This window comes from Culex quinquefasciatus, chromosome 1 (genome assembly GCF_015732765.1).
Source record: "Culex quinquefasciatus strain JHB chromosome 1, VPISU_Cqui_1.0_pri_paternal, whole genome shotgun sequence".
Taxonomy (NCBI): domain Eukaryota; kingdom Metazoa; phylum Arthropoda; class Insecta; order Diptera; family Culicidae; genus Culex; species Culex quinquefasciatus.
In genome coordinates, this window is record NC_051861.1 from 86,580,792 (window position 1) to 86,598,272 (window position 17,481).

General features: G+C 35.8%; 1 protein-coding gene across 3 annotated transcripts in view; it reads right to left on the reverse strand.

The window, feature by feature from the left end:
* Positions 1–2,156: 2,156 nt before the first annotated feature.
* Positions 2,157–17,481, reverse strand: part of LOC6053845 — a 188,471-nt gene continuing 173,146 nt past the window's right edge. For all 3 annotated transcript variants that reach the window (XM_038266971.1, XM_038266969.1, XM_038266970.1), the window contains 4 exons: positions 3,628–3,748; positions 3,300–3,561; positions 3,116–3,239; positions 2,157–3,045 (listed from right to left, as the gene is read on the reverse strand). In XM_038266971.1, coding sequence (XP_038122899.1) covers positions 2,827–3,045; positions 3,116–3,239; positions 3,300–3,561; positions 3,628–3,748 — 726 coding nt within the window. In that variant the 3' untranslated portion in view covers positions 2,157–2,826. The remainder of the gene's footprint in view (positions 3,046–3,115; positions 3,240–3,299; positions 3,562–3,627; positions 3,749–17,481) is intronic.

The following is a 17,481-nucleotide window of genomic DNA, read 5'->3' on the forward strand; positions in this document are numbered from 1 at the left end:
TTATAAATATTTATTCTGACGTATACTTGAAAAATCAGGCAATTGGGTCCTAAAATGAAGCTTAGATTGCTGATATTATTGTTTACAGCGATAAAGCTTATTTTTCTGAGTACAATGACCCTTTGTACGAGCACAAAGAGTTTAAAATGGATTTTTAAATCAATTTTGAAAAATTAACCTCGCAGTCCTTCTTGACAGAAAAGCTCCTACTTGACAGCTCGTTCCAAGGGGGCCATAGTTGATCCATCGAAAAAATGTTGTCTTGTCAAAAAAAATTTTGCATTAAAATGAAAAAAAGTGATCAGAAATGGTTTTTAATCGTGTTTTTTACCGTTGTACATAAAAATTGACATAGGACTTTAGTACCCAATTCAGATATATCTGGAGCCTGGCACCCCTGCCAATGTGACAAATTTTGATGCACTGAGCTTTTCTTTCAATAATACTGTTCACATAGGTATTCATAGAACATAAACAAAAGGCCAGCAGAGCCAACCAAGACCCTTACGCAATCCCCCTTCCCTTCCCACGTCTTGTCTTTAACATCAATCCCTTCCCTACTAAACCCCGAGTAGGACGCGGGTAATCGGCTCCCCTCCCACCAACATTTACACACAAGATCCTCTGTAATAACTCTTAGCTTTAAGAAAAATGTAATTACAAAAGCTGACTCGGTCCTTAATAGAGAGCCTGGAGCTTATTAGAGATTCTCTAATAAGCTCCAGGCTTTCTAGTCCTTACCAGGTTCCAGTACCGAAAAGGACCTAATAAAAATAATGTTATGAAGAAGAAAAAAGGTGTTCATAAATTTTATTGAGATCTTCTCAGGACTGATCTGGTGTAAAAAAATCTGTTTTGTTTTTCATTTTAGCACAATAAAGGGGAAATCTACCCTTTCCAATCAAACACCTATCTTCGTCATATGAAGAGTTTGATGCTCGATTAAAGCTCCAAAAATACTATTTGGGCTATAAACTTACCACACCCAAAGGAAAAATATATCTCAAAATCTGCAACATTGGATTTGCTGCAGAAAATGTCATATTTTATAACATTTTTTGCAGCAAGCCCGTAGATCATTTTTGCCCGCGTGTAAAAATTTCAGCGACCTGCAGTTCTCACCAACACATATAAAGCTGGCCCGTCCCCGAGCAACACTCCAAAGAGAAGCATTTGTTGGTGCTCTTTCACTCACTTTTCATCAAGCGTCCATGGCGCGGTGGTAGCGTGTCGGATCAATAACCAAGAAGTTGGTGGTTCAATCCTCGTTCTGCTAAGTGTTTTTTTTTGTGAAATACAACCAAAAAGCCGTCGGTAATGTCGATAATTGTCGGTAACGGGCAAAAATGTCATACTCCTATATCGCAAAAAATGCATGAGGACAGATTTCATGCAGATTCTGATATACTTTCATGCCGCCATGCATCACAATCATGCGACTGCCAGTTGGGTGCAGCAACAGCACCGCCTCGAGTAAGCACGCAAATGTATGCCACTTACTGGCCAAAAAGATCACAGTTAATGCACTTTTGATCATAATTTGTATTTTGCGAGACCACTTCTCATCATTTTGTTGGCAAACACAGTGACACACACGAGAATCCCTCAAACGCTTAATGAATATCGCCAAAATTAACTTTTCACTTCCGCTTACTTTTTCACGGCGCTTAAGATATGAAATTGCTTCCAACTACCGGCAACATGTTCTTTTGATCATTAGTAAGGCACTCACTTGAAGAATAATCCCGAAAATGTAATAAATTAGCAAGCGCCATCAAAAAACAAACGCGCCAAGTCGTTTGACGTTTCAATTTTCACTTTGCATTCCAATCGAAGGCTGAAGAAAACCGAGCGAGAGACGAAGGCAAAAAAGAACAAAGGCTGGCCGTCAACACCACCAGCAGCACAGCCAGCGATGCCAAGAAACTTTCCCTATAAATGCCACTTTTCGTGAGTGTTCGTTTGAACTGTCAGCGCAAATGGCAACACTCGACAGAGTGTTGGAAGAAAAAAGAACTAAGTCGATATTAGAAAAATGGGCGTGGCCCAATGCATTCGCCTCGATTAGAATACCCTTGGGATTTTTTTTTTGTTAAATGCTTGGTAAAGAAATAGAATAACTTTTAGTGAAAGTGAAAATAAACAGAAATGTTCACAAAAACTTGCTCTACTCGTTGGTGTACTTGGTTTTAGTAAAATTCAAGGGAGACTCTAGATTATCCAGCATCATTCAAACACGACCGCTTATTAGGATTAAAATGGGTAGATTTCCCCTAACACCTTGTTAAAACAAGAGCATATTTCAAAAAGTATCCATTAATTTAAAAGAAAATCAAAGCGTAAATATTCTGTCAAGAGTGAGTGATAATTTGATGAAATTGTGAGAGAAAATTCCATAATTTCAAGCAAAACAATAAAAATGGACCAAAGCTGAAGTGTAAACAAAGAGTCTGTCCTGCTCGTAATGTAAACATCCACTGACGTAAGCAGGACAGACATTGTATTTCTTTTAACTTACGAAGAGAACCGAGTGTATCAAATCAACAATTTTCTATGCAGAATTCTGTAAGTTTCATAGCCTCAAAATGTCCGCGTCTTGTCATCTGTGCCAAAACGTTGAAATTCATAATCATTAACTAGGTAGGCCATGCATTAACTACGTCACCAATCTCCCCAAAAGTATTCGTTGGAGAGTTCCTCTCACCACGAGACTTATTTACAAGCGCACGCGCCCCCGCGATTCATGGCTATCTACGAGTCCTACCCTACTAGTTCTAGTGTCCGCCGGTGGCGCCACTGTGGCGCTGTTTCGATGGTGAAGAAATATTACCTGCAGATGGCGCTGTCATCGGCGGCGCATATGCTGTGGGCCGGCGCCAGGAACAGCTTCCCGTTGGAGCAGGCGCACAGCTGGTAGATCTTGCTGTACGAGCCGGACGCCGAGCTGCTCGCGGTGCTAACGTGATCCCGCATCGAGCTGGAGCTTGAAGAGGGTTGCACGGTTTTCAGGTTGGGGAACAAGATGGTGCTGGCGTCCAGCCGGATCTGCGCGTGATGAGAAGAAAAGAAGTTGGGTTAGGGTTGGAGAGTGGAATTTAGGGGGACGGGGACTCACACTTCCGGCCACGGAGTGCAGCTTGAGATCGTTGAGGCAGTTGGCTTCGATGCTTCCGGCGCGCGATTGTAGGAAGATCTCTTGAGTGGCGCGGGCTTCCAGCGATCGCGTCGGGGATTCTAACCTGCAAAATGAGTCAAAAAGGTCACAATTCTACTCAAGATTAACCCTGCGGGTCACTCACTTTAAATCCTTTCCGGCTTCCGCCCTCACCAGGGGCGTCTGGATCGAGTCCTTGAAGATCACGCCGCCTTCGCCTTCGACACGCAACGAGCTCGCCCCGATGGTGACCTCGTCCCGGTCCACGGCAAACAGCGGCGTTCCGTGGGTGTCTCCGACCCGAAAGTGATTCGCCATCACTTCGAACCGGTCGTGGCCGAGAAACAGCTGGTTCTCCAGGTAACCCTCGGCGTCACGGGTGTTTACGCTGAAGTTGCGCGATGATTCTGGGAAGGGATTGAGGTTAGGGTCAAACGAAAACAAACGCTTTGGCAACCCGGCTGCCAACTCACCAATCGAGATGGGCGTCCCGTGCCGGGACCGTATCGAGGACGCTCGCAGCATATCCAGCACCAGGGCCTGTCCGCGGAGTTCAACCCCGCCGGACACAATCTTTAGCTGACCCATTCCGTCCTGAAAATAAAGATAAACAAAGGTAATTTATTACAACAATACCCCAAAAACTAGCTAATCAATAAGTCTATAGAGTCCAGAAATAGGTTCCGGAAGTCCCCCCAAATCAAAGATCATTATCGGTGCTAATGGCGAGTTGAAGTCCATCGGAAAACAAACTCGCCCACGTGTCGTGTCGTGTCAATCAGTGCCGTAAGTCAGGGTTGACCCCCCTCCCTCTCGATGAAGCCAAAGTTTGAGGTTAGGTTCGAGGGTGATATGGTTGACGTGGCGGGTGGCGGCTTTCTCACAGTACACTCTGACGGGAAAGACGAAAAAGTTTCAATTTCACCCGTCATCTCTCTTTTTTTTCTTCTTGAGTTGAGGGTGAAATGAAGTGGAAATGTGTTCTGGGAAGATTGGAGAAAGTTACTTGAGGGATGTCTCAAGCTTCTTAAGCTTAATAGTAAAAACAGAAGAAATTAAACTGACAACATTGAAATAATATTTTGTCAGTTCTGGAAGCGTTGCCAGTTGTATCAATTATAATTTGTTTTTAATTTAAAAAAATAAAAAAAAATCCCAAAACACTTTTGAATCACCCCTAATTCGCTGTCAAACGCCAACCTGCCAAAATCACATCATTCACAACAACAAAAAGGGCAACAAAAGAGCACAACATTAGGTGAAAACAAACACTCCCCCCTCCTTAGAAAACTCTCGGCAGTGGAACGTGCCCCAATGATGGTGGGAAAATTGCTCAACTTTTTCTTCGCTCACTTCTTTTTCTCTTACTTCCGAGTTCCAAATCCGGACAAATTCGCAAGAAATGAGCCGTTTACTTATGGGAGACGAAAAAAAAAAGAAGAGGAGGGGTGTTTTGTTTTTGTGCGAAAGTCAAAAGGGCGCAAAAGGAAGGGAAGGGTGCTTTGGAAAATGGAATGAGAGTTGGAGTGGAGAGAGCTGAAAAAAGGAGCAGCGAAAGATAACAGAAGGATAAAGTTAATAAATTGCGGTGTTTTATGGCTTAGCGCACGACTTGCTTGGCACTTGGTTGTCGTTTGCCGGGTCAGGTGGAATTGGAAAGAATTTGTGTTTGATTTTGTATCTTTAAGTTAGAATTTGTTTATGTCAGAACTGGATGACTCTTGAACAAATGTATTCAAAATTTTTAGGCAAGAAATTTTGACAGGTTGATGCCTCTGTGCTTTCTTATACTAACAAGAAAAAGTTTTATTGATTTTAGCTCAATTGTGACATCATAATTTTCTTGTTTATTGGAGCATTCATTGCAATTATTAAAACTAAATCACTCACTTGGTCAATTACTGAATCTCTCATTCAATCACTCATTCACTCAATCACTCATTCATTCACTCACTCACTCACTCATTCACTCACTCTCTCACTCAATCATTCACTCTCTCACTCAATCATTCTCTCACTCACTCACTCATTCACTCACTTATTCACTCACTCATTCACTCACTCACCCACTCATTCAATCACTCATTCACTCATTCATTCAATCACTCACTAACTCACTCATTCACTCACTCACAAAAATATTTTTTTTTTTCAAAAAACTTCAATGTTTTTGGGATTGTTAAAAAAATATTAAATTTTCGGTGGACAATACCGTAAAAAGTATTCTGTTTTTTCGCAAATTTTCGAATCTAAATTGTCATAGAAGGGTCATTTTTTCATTTAGAACAAAATTTTTCATTTAAAAATTTCGTGTTTTTTCTAACTTTGCAGGGTTATTTTTTTGAGTGTAACAATGTTCTACAAAAATGTAGAGCAGACAATTACAAAAATTTTGATATATAGACATAAGGGGTTTGCTTATAAACATCACGAGTTATCGCAATTTTACGAAAAAAAGTTTTGAAAAAGTTAATCTTCATTAGAGGGTGACGATTCTCGAGATTTTCAATTTCCCGGGAATCGAGAGTTGAAATTGGCCATTTCCCGGGAATTCCCGGGACCCGGGAGTTTTTTTCTATGCCAATAGTGGCAATAATTTAAGAAAAATGTAATAATAATGTTTCTTTTCAATCAATTAAGTTACATTTAATCATACTTATTCTATGGAACGTTAACTTCCTTTTTATCTTAGGAACGATGTCTACCTTTCGATATTTTTTTTCTGAGTCTGCAAATACAAGATCGTTTCTTGTGCTATTTGGGACTCAAAATTGTAGTTTAATATGTTAAAAAAAATTTATTAACACTGAGTGATTTTTCAAAAGTTTCACAAGCTGGTTGCATTAACTACTAATTAGATTTTTGTGAAGTAAAAAAAAATTACTAATATATAATTTTCCAGTACCGGAATTTTTGCAATATGATAAACACTTACTTAAAACAACAATTTAAACTTGTTTTTTTCCTTTTAAATGTCAACTGTAAATACTGATTGAAAAAATATTTACAGTTATCAAGAAAATCCGAATGTTCACAATTGGTGAACCGTAAACTTTACAAAGATTGATAGAGTGTTTTTTTTTCTCCAAAATATAATTGAATATTGAGGTGACGTGAAACACAAAATGACTTTTTGACATCAAAAAAGGAAATTACCTTGATACAGCGAAATTACCCTAGGGACTTAGAATTCAAAAAAACAGATTATGAGAACCGCTTTGCTCGAGAGAGGATATGGAATTGAACTTATTTTGAAAAAGCTTTTCCTTCTTAGAAATAAAATATAAAAATAATTAAAAAAAAAACTTTAGATTTCATTTATGGGGTGTAACTGCTATGTATGCTTTAAGATAAATTCTGGGGTCCAAATTCATTTTTTTTGGCTTCTCTCAATTATAGTTATTGGAATTTTCGACAAGTCAAATTTTAAACTTTTTGAATAAGAAGATCAGAGAAGCATTGGTTTATTCGAACTTGGACATCGAACATTGAACTTCCAATATTCTAAACAATTTAGAATTTTTATAATAATTGTCTGATTAGTTTATATAATTTTGCTTAGAAATTTATAAGAATGAAATTTCCCGGGAGTCTCGACCGAATTTCCCGGGAATCGAGAGGTCCAAAAATGGACGATTTCCCGGGAATTTTTTCCCGGGAATTCCCGCTCGTCACCCTCTAGTCGTCATCGATCATGGCCATTCATGGTCACCCGCGACAGACACGGACGACAAAACAAAGAAAAACGCAAAAAGTAACTTTTTCAAAACTTTTTTTCGTAAAATCGCGATTACTCGTGATGTTTATAAGCAAACCCCTTATGTCTATATATCAATATTTTTGTAATTGTCTGCTCTACAACTTTGTAAAACATTGTTACACTCTAAAAAATAACCCTGCAAAGTTAGAAAAAACACGAAATTTTAAAATGAAAAATTTTGTTCTAAATGAAAAAATGACCCTTCCGGTCAATGTAGATTCGAAAAGTACATTAAATTTCCCATAAAATGACATGTTCCAAAAATTTTTACAGTCAAGTAACGGAAAATGGGAGAATTTTTAAAACTTTTTTAGTGTTTTTTTCCATAAAAAATACGTTTATTCGGAATTCTGAGTTCGCCATCAAATCGGGCGTCTATTTTACATAAAAGTCCCATGGACACCAAATTTCTATCTCATCACGGTTTCAGGCTGCAAATTGTTGAAAAACACCTCTTTTTTCGCATGTTCAAAAATGGAAGGGGTCGTACCGCCCTTCCGTCACGAGATATCAAAAAACGGACCTCGGTTTCGTGATCAGGGACAAAAGTTACCCCTTAGGAAAAAGTTTCACGCAAATCGAAGAGGGGTCGGGGCAACTTTTCCCGATTCCGTGTGAGTTGGTAGAGAATTACCCCTACGTTTTCGTAAATGAACCTCAACCTTGGATGAAGCTTAGTCTACTTAGAACATTATACGTTGTATTTTAAAAACTTTTTAATGTAGTGAAGAAGTTTTTTCAATGAAAATTTGAAGTTTCATTTATTTTTTGCTCTAGATTAAAAAAATGTTAGGCATTCTGAATTTTTGAAAAATACTGATTTCTGATAAACATCGAAAACTCCATCGAAAAAAAAAATCCCAAGATCATTTTGGATGTAAAATTTGATTTGGAATAAAAAAAAGTGCAGGGTGTTATGTTCTGCGTGACCAATATGACAAAGAACTTTGTACAAAACTCTAAAAAATTATTCACTTTTACGTTTGACACTTTTTTAGTTTTTACCCCGTTGCACAGTGGATCCACTCCGAACAAAGGTGTGACAAAATTAAAAAATGTCAGATATTCTACCAAATATGTCATATTAGGGTAATTTTGGGCGGCTAAATTCAAAAAATAAATTTATTTTTTCATAAAATAAAATCTATGTACATTAGGGTGGTTCATAAATTATTATTTTTTAAATATTTTTTTAATTGCTGGAATTGTATTTTTTTATATCAAAAGTAGCTTGGAATTTTGATTTTGTGTGTGTGTAAATCTTAACAAATAAAATGTTAGGGTGGTACCATATCACAATGATCCATAACCGAAATTTTGTTAAACAAAATTCGTAGATACCACACTTTTAAATAACAGCTTTGTTATCTTCCGAAAAGTTGATCAGGGTCAGTACAGTAGTAACGTTAGGGTGATCCAGTTAATAGGGTGTTCCAAAATTTGTGTATTTGAGGAAAAGTGTTATTTGGCTTCTATGAGATTATCATAACATTTTAACTGTGCACATTTTAGAAGTATCTGTAGTTTAGGTAGAAAAAGATCAGAAGAAATTTCTAGAGTTTTTTAAAGGTGAAACAATATAAATTAAAGGACCTTTAAAAAAACTCTAGATTTGTGTTGAGGCCAACGAAAATTTGATTTCAAGTTTTTATCTCCTTCCCCTTTCAAATATTCTCCAAATACTAGGGTGCAAAACAAAGATCGTCACCTACAAAATTAATAAATCATTAACTTTTTTGCAGTAGAGTTATTAATTAGAGTAACTTGTGATACATTTTAATTTATAAAGTTGAGAATAAAGTTTTCGATTTTATTTTTTTTATTTCCCATCTTTCCTCCTCTCTTCATCCACGACTAGAGCCAAGGTCTGCTCTGCTTTTTAGGTAAGGTAAAAACTGCTTTTAGGAAGACTTTTTGGGACAGTGCATGGTTAGGATACACAAAAGAAATCTATCGTACCAAAAAAAAGTATGTACCGTCATCAGGGTTGACATTAGGTCTGGAGGTGAGATTGGGTCATACAAATTTTAGCAATTTTGTATAAATGTATCTCACCCACCAGACTCAATGTCAACCCTGATGACGGTATTCATTAAAATGTTTGCAATTGCTCATTAGGTAATATGTTTATCACTGCTCGCATCACTTTGTTCCAATAATTCTCCACGCAGATACACATCGCAGCTTGTGTGCTATCTTGTGACACGTCCTATCTTTTTCAGCAGACGGGTCACAAGATAGCACACAAGCACATGTGAAATTTTCCGATAGAAAGTATTTTCGCCGTTGAAGTATTCAGTCATTCCAACAGGAATATTTAACCAAGTCATAAAAAAAGAAGAGGGAGAGGGGGGGGGGATCTTGGTACACTAAAAAATCCTAAATCCAGTATTATTTTAGTACATTTGTTGAATTCTTGAATATAAAGTAAAATCAAAAGGCGATTGCCATATCTGTAGGTCCACTTTGACTTTTTTTAGAAACATGCAAATTTTGATCTTTCGAGCAAGTATGAGCAAAATTTGCTATACACAGTCTGAAAGTACATTAAATTTCATGACAGAAACTGCATACGAGACTTTGGTCACACCCGTACAAAATTGTTCCTGAAGAGTTCAAATTCGAAAAAATCTTGAAAATAGGTAATGCTTTCTTTCGTTTGAATAGCTTAAAAGTGGGGAGGGGTCAATCAAAATTCCAAGAACAGTAAAATTAACAACTTTTAAATATCTTTCGAATGCAGCCAAAAAAATCAAATTTGGTTTAAAATTGGCTGAGTTATGCAAGTTTTAATAAAACATATTTTTTGCGAATTTTGAAGTATCAGCTACTAGAAATAACAAAAATGTCTGCACTCTCAAAGCCGCCAAAAATTCAAATTCCATCCAATCTTGCTCAAAATTTGGGAAAGTGTTTTTGAAGGTATGAGAAAAAATAGAAAAATACTAACACTAGTGAATTTTAACTTTCATTTTTTTATTTTTGTCACACCTGGATCCACTGTGCGTTGGTTGGAGAGCGTTCGTAACGTAACGCAGTCAGGGGGGGCGGGGGGCAGGGGGTGTCGGTGTCTGTTACGAAATGTTACGAAAATTGGGGGAGGGGGGGTGTGCTGAAAAATTGTGTTACGTAACGCAAATTTTTCATACAAGAATTCATTAAAAAATGCAAAAAAAATTGCTCATCTATTACGATTTGTTACAAAGGGGGGAGGGGAGGGGTCAAAAATCGAAGTCAAACTAAAAAGTGAAAATGTCACTTTTTACACGGCGCTAACGCACTCTATCAAAACAAACGTTTGGTAGTGTGTGTGAACTCCATGTAAAAGGGGTGTCAAACTAAAAAGTGACCCCGTTCGTTTGACAACAGTTAGTGTCAAACCACCGGGGTTTGAGTGTATTTATATTTATATTACTTAATTTTTAATTCTAATTTAATGTTTTCAATCATTGGCACCTCTGTGGTTTGGAAAATGCCCCCCCCCCTCCTCCCCAAAAAAAAAGGGCGGCGATAGAGCTGCATCCGGAAAATCATGGACCTTTTTAAGTTAAAATATTAAAACAAACTCTTTTTTATTTTAAAAAAAACGTGTCCATCTTCGTACGAAATATTTTTGAAAAGCTGAGAAAATTCTCTGACATTTTCTTTTTTGGACATTATAGATCCGACCATTCTTATTATTTTTTGAAATGTGATCAAATTTCAATCGGGTGCAGAATGTCAAGATATAGACTGGTTAATGTTTAACAAATCCAAACGAGCAGGGCACTTTATGCCTTTCAAGCACATAAAAAATTAGGGTTAAATAATGTTAAATTAATTGAAATTTAGAGAAATTTAGTTCAATCAAGTTTTTTTAAATAAAATAAAGTTATATCAAATTTTGTTAAGTAAAATTAAGTTTAATTTAAATTTAATAAAATAATTTGAGTAAAATTAAATAACATTTGATTGAATCAAGAAAAAAAAGTAGAATTCAGTTAAATTAAGTTGAATTCAATAAATTTAGTAAAATTTTGTTTAATTGATTAAATTTAGATGTAATTAGTTAAATTTTGATAAATTTAATTAAATTTAGTTAAATTAAGCAAAATTTTGTAAATTCTGAAAAATTTGTTCTTTTTTGTTTAATTTGATAGAATTTGGCCAAATATGCTTCAATTAAATTGTGTTAAGTTAAATTTAATAGAATTTAGTGAAATATAGTAAAATTATGAAAAATTAAGTAGAATAAAGTAAAATTAAGTGAAATTGAGTAAAATTGGGTTGAAATTAAGTTACACCAATTTTACACAGTTAAAATATGTTATATTAATTAAAAATCAAGTATAATTAACTAAAGTTAAACTTAGTTTAGTTAAACTGAATAAAGTTAAATAGAAAAAAATTTAGTCAAATGTGGTTATATCTTGAAATATTTTGTTAAATTTAACTAAACTTAGACACATTTTTTAAATTTTGTTACATTTGGTAGAATTTAGTTCAATTTAATGTTGTTTGATAAAATTTAGTTAAATTAAGTAAAATTTAGTTGACTCAGGCAAAAATTGAGTTTAATAATGTTAAATTAGGATAAATTAGGTAAAATTAAGATAAATTAGGTAAAATTAAGTTTAATTAGTTAAAATAAAGTTAAATTAAGTTAAACTAAGTTGAATTATATTCAGTAAAATTTTGTTAAATTAAGTTTAATTAAGTTAAATAAAGTTAAATAAAGAAAAATTGAGTTAAATTAAGTTAAATATTGATAAATAAAGTTAAATTAAGTTAAATAAATTTCAATTAGGTTAAATTATGTTAAATTAAGTTTGTATTTTTGTATTTTTTGTATTTTTCCGAATAGTTCTAATGTTAACCTACAACTTTACCGAAGACACCAAATCGATCAGAAAATCTTTTCTTAAGATACAGATTTTCGTATATTATCATTTTTTTTTTCTGTGGACAGCACTCAAATTCAAATTTGTGTGGACATTTATACGGAGATGATGCAATTGTTGCAAACACCCCCCCCCCCCTTCTTCCAGAAATATGTGATTGATTTGTCTGGGGGTCATCCACAAATCTTGTCAATTAAAATTTGTCCATACGAGTGGCCTGGAAACGTTACTGATTAGCGCTTAAGTTATCAATTAGAGCTTCTAAAGTGCGTTTTCACTTGAAATCAAGTTATAAATATCTCAGTAAGAAGTGAGCTAGCAAGTTTCCATCAAAAGTTGTGCAGAATGTTTTTACTTATATTCACTTATTTACCCGCGCAATGGCTCACTCACTCACTCACTCACTTATTTGTTCACTCACTATCTATCACTCACTTATACGTGCGGTTAAAGTTTGTTGAAAAAATTGTAGTGCTTCTTAGATTGAAATGTTACAAAGTTTAATTACAAAAAAGTAATATTTGTGTGTTTGATATTTGAAAGATATATTTTTTTTGTAAATAAAAAAAAATATTTCACTCGTTCATTTTCCAAAGATTCGCAAAAAGTTAATCAATAATTAGATTGGTGTCGTCTGAATCCTAGCCGTCATGATCTATTACACTTGTGTTCCCTGCTCAGCATCCAAAAGAGTACCAAACTATTAGCCATCCGGAAATAGAGTAGCAAATAAACCTTGAAAATCCAATTACAGCTCACATTCCCACGTGGCCGAACCAGTTGGTCAAACTCTCCTTTTTCCTCCAATGTGTTTCTTCACACCCAAAACTGGCCAGCACTGCCTGAACTCGAAAGCGTAATTCTAAAAAGTCATTTCCTCAAGTATTTCCGGATCCTTTGCCGCGATGCCAAATGTTGCCGACGCCGCCACGTGTGGTGGGGGTGCCACGTGTGATGCAGTGCAGAGAAATTTTCACCTGATTGCACTTGGCTGCAGCAAAGTGGGGACGGGGTTTCTCTTCTGCACGAGTGTTCAGTAGCGTGGTTCACGTTTCTATGAAAAAGACAAAAGTTGTTATTTTGTCTTGCATCAACCGGAATTTCGTTCTTTTATGTCCCCAGAAGCACTCCTGAAAATTTGAGCCCATTTGGTAAGGTCTAGGAGCTCCAGTTTTAATTTGAAATTTATATGGGATTTTGATTTATTTTCCATGGGAAACTATCTTTTTTTACATTGTATTAGGATTTTTTTTTTATAAATCGATGAAATGACTTGATTCTTATAGTAGGAGATAGGTTTTGAACTGGGGAACAACTTTGTAGAACATACCAACATGCTAGGAAGTGACCCTTTAAAGATACAGATACTTTTAGATGGTGGCTGGCCCCTTCAAAAGCCACCATCTAAAAGTATCTGTATCTTTAAAGGGTCACTTCCTAGCATGTTGGTATGTTCTACAAAGTTGTTCCCCAGTTCAAAACCTATCTCCTACTATAAGAATCAAGTCATTTCATCGATTTATAAAAAAAAAATCCTAATACAATGTAAAAAAAGATAGTTTCCCATGGAAAATAAATCAAAATCCCATATAAATTTCAAATTAAAACTGGAGCTCCTAGACCTTACCAAATGGGCTCAAATTTTCAGGAGTGCTTCTGGGGACATAAAAGAACGAAATTCCGGTTGATGCAAGACAAAATAACAACTTTTGTCTTTTTCATAGAAACGTGAACCACGCTAGTGTTCAGCAGACCTCGTTCAGCCAAGTGGTACTTTGAGGTGTCGAGAGTGTACTTGGAGCGAGAGCGTATTCTTGTGGGTATTTCTGCGATTTTTTTTTGCTTTATTTTTCTTGAAACACGGAGAAAACTCGAATGAACACAAAAATATTGAAAGATTTGAGCTAAAAAAAGTTCGCATGCAACCTTCACAGAGAACGCACCATGTTTTATGATTCTGTTCTGTGTTATTTTCTCCGTGCACCTACTTGAAAAAACTTTTCCCAATGCTCAACTAGCCGTATGAAATTTAATTTTTAAGTGTTATTAGCTTAATCGTATCTGTCTGTGAGTTGGGCACATGAGCTTTCTCGCCAAGTTCGGGGAAGCTTGTTGATTTCAAAGGGGAACTTTTTCCCGCCAAGTGGAAAAACTTTTGACTTCGAAAAGGTACCTTATGGTTCGGTGGAGGGTTTGGCTTGCTGAAAATGGGCGAAGGCTAACCTTTTTCGTGGCTTGGCGGAAGCAATTTAATAATTTACTGATTGGGGAATTAGCGTAAATTGGCTTTTCAGGATGTGGTTTCAGCGCTGCCTTATGAGGAGGTGTGAAGCGTTTTTTGGAGGAGAAAAGTTAAAGTTGGCAACACTTGGCCAACTTTAACGGAAGTGATGATGGGATTTGGCAAAGCTAAATGGAGTTGTTTGGAGATTTGTTAGAGAAGAAGTTTTGAGTGTTGGTTGACATGCAAGGTTTGTAGCTTTATCAGAACTCTATTCATAGATTTACTACGAATCGTAAAAACTTCATTTACAAATTGCTATCGTCAAATAAGACCACTATCTTCACTGGGACACACCTCATAAACCTCACAACCCCGAATCGGACATCACAAGTCCCCCGAAAACATTCCAAAAGCCCTTTTTCCCCTCCAACTCTCACCTCATTTAACCTGGCCCTAGAATCGTTCACTCGGATTCACTCAGCCGGCCAATTGCTACTAATGACCCTCATAAACGCGCAGCCGGCTCTTGTCTGATTTCGTGGCAGAGATTTCCCCTTTGAGCTTCGTTTGGGCTTTTCCGGGCAATTTTTCCCCTGGTTTTTTTTCTGTTCTGTTTTGTTGCTTCAGCGGAAAGAATCATCCGGAGGTAATAAAACCAGCAACGGGTTCGATTACGGGGGCCATGATCGGGTATCGTAAAACGATAAGGATTCCGGACGATTGGATTGGTTCGATTCTGGGAATTGGAGGGAGCTGTAGAAAAGTTATGAAGAAATTGTATATTTTCAGCGTGAAACAAATATTTGGCTTATAAAAAATAATGTTTGCTTTTGTTGAAAACAATGGAAATTTAAAAGCATGAGATTTTTAGTAGTATTTAAAATGGGTTGGAGAGTTTGGGGTAAAGTTGGGGTAAGTGAGGGTAGTTTGGACATCCCTTTAAAAATCATCTTTTCTTCGGATATAAAGCGAAAATGGCAGTTTGAGTGAAAAGGCCAGTACTAGTAATGGCCTACACTGAAATAAAAAAGTAACAAATTCCCAAATTGTAGGAGTTTTGCCTCCTCTTCCCAATTACTCAATTACTAAATAAGAAAAAGAGCAAAAAATCCTAGAATTTAGGAATTCGGTACATTTTTTTTATTTCAGTGTACGAGTATGGAAATACCAAAAAAATTGGAATAGGTTAAGTAGTTTTGGTCAGGGATGCCAGATACACAGATTTGTCTGTGTTTCACAGACATTTGAGCTCGTGTCAGACATTTTTTGAGGTACATAGACTTTTTAAAAACTTCATTAAATTGTTATTTTGTTAAAATATCAATTGAAACTTATTTCGTTAGTCTTCAAATGCTTAAAAACACAATTTTTGATAGATTTCTATGACTGTAAATTGATTTATTTGAATTTTAGACAAAGACACAGACATACACAGACTTTTTCACAGACATTTTAAAAAATCATGTGGCATCCCTGGTTTTGGTATAATATATGTAATAGTTCCGAAGGCCGGTTGACACTGCCTTAAGTTCTAATATTTGAGGGTTTGGAAATAAAGTTTGGCAGGGATTATACGGCAACAAAGTTAACAATTTTTGTTTAATTGAGTTGCTTGAGCGATGCCTGAGATATGTACGTATAACAATTGTGCATTGTATCCATTTTTATCATAGAAAATGCAATTTTTGATACAACATGCTACGGAGGTAATTTGGACATAGCTTGTGGGGTAATTTGGACATATCAGGCAATAAAAAAATCGTGACTTTCATTGTTGGTTGAAGGAGAGAGAGGGATTTAGAAAAATTTAGATGGGTTTAAATATCAAAACACTCAAAAGGAAACGGGAGCAATTAGAACCATAAAAAAATCACTACTTTTTTAAATTTGATAAATTTATTCTTATATTCAAATGAGTGAAAATTTAATTACAGGACATTTTTTTTTTACTCATAAATTATTTTTATTAGGTCCTTTTAGGTACTACGACCAGGTTAGGACCGAGGATCGGTTTAAAAAATATATATTTTAACAACAAAAATAACTACTTATAACCCGTACTTGGAGATCATGTAACTGACGAGAAATTACTGCACATTTAGCGTTCAACTCATTTTAATGTTGATTGTTGAATTTTCTACCAACTCACACGAAATCGGGAAAAGTTGCCCCGACCCCTCTTCGATTTGCGTGAAACTTTGTCCTAAGGGGTAACTTTTGTCCCTGATCACGAATCCGAGGTCCATTTTTTGAATTCTCGTGAAGGAGGGGCGGTACGACCCCTTCCATTTTTGAACATGCGAAAAAAGAGGTGTTTTCAATAATTTGCAGCCTGAACCGGTGATGAGCAGTGATGTCAACCATCGCGACGCTCATTCTTGGTTCGTGGCACATTTTTTGTTTGTAGTACTTTTCAGTTACGGAATTTGACAAAGTTGTGTATGAAGGACTTGTAGAGCACACCAACAGCAACAATTTTTTTTCGTAAAATCGCGATAACTTGTGATGTTTATTAGCAAACCCCTTATGTCTATATATCTTTTATTTTTGTAATTGTCTGCTCTACAACTTTGTAGAACTTTGTTACACTCTAAAAAATAACCCTGCAAAGTTAGTTAAACAAGAAATTTTAAAATGAAAAAATTTGTTCTAAATGAAAAAAATGACCCTTCTAAGTCAATGTAGATTTGAAAAGTACATTAAATTTCTCATAAAATGACATGTTCCAAAATTTTTTACAGTCGAGTTACGGAAAATGGGAGAATTTTTAAAACTTTTTTAGTGTTTTTTTCGATGGAAAATACGTTTTTTCGGAATTCTGAGTACATCATCAAATCGGGCATCTAATTTAACATAAAAGTCCCTTTGACACCAAATTTCTATCTCATTACCGTTTCAGACTGCAAATTATTGAAAAACACCTCTTTTTTCGCATGTCCAAAAATGGAAGGGGTCGTACCGCCCCTCCGTCACGAGATATAAAAAAACGGACCTCGGATTCGTGAGCAGGGACAAAAGTTACTCCAGAGGACAAAGTTTCACGCAAATCGAAGAGGGGTCGGGGCAACTGCTGAGTGAGTTGGTGTAGAATTACCCAAATTCGTTTCTGTGAAATTTCTTAAGTTGTTTCTAATCATTTTTTTATGAAACTTCTTATGTTACTTTACAATAAAATTTTAATTCAACTTTTCAGCATCCGTTTCAATGCTGGAAAATAGAACTTTTCAGCATTTGTTTTGAAATGGGTTACTATTCAATTCGGTTAATTTTGGTAGAGAAAAGTAGGCTTTTCGTCGTTCGAGAATGACGTAAGTAGTTTCACGACGGAATTAACCAAAATACTTTTTCAGTGTTGAATATGTTAGTTCAAATATTTTATTATCAAATTTGCCCCTCGGTGTACTTTTCTGAGTACTTAAAAAATCGTATTTAAGTTATTGCTCGACTTTTTGAGAGACATTTT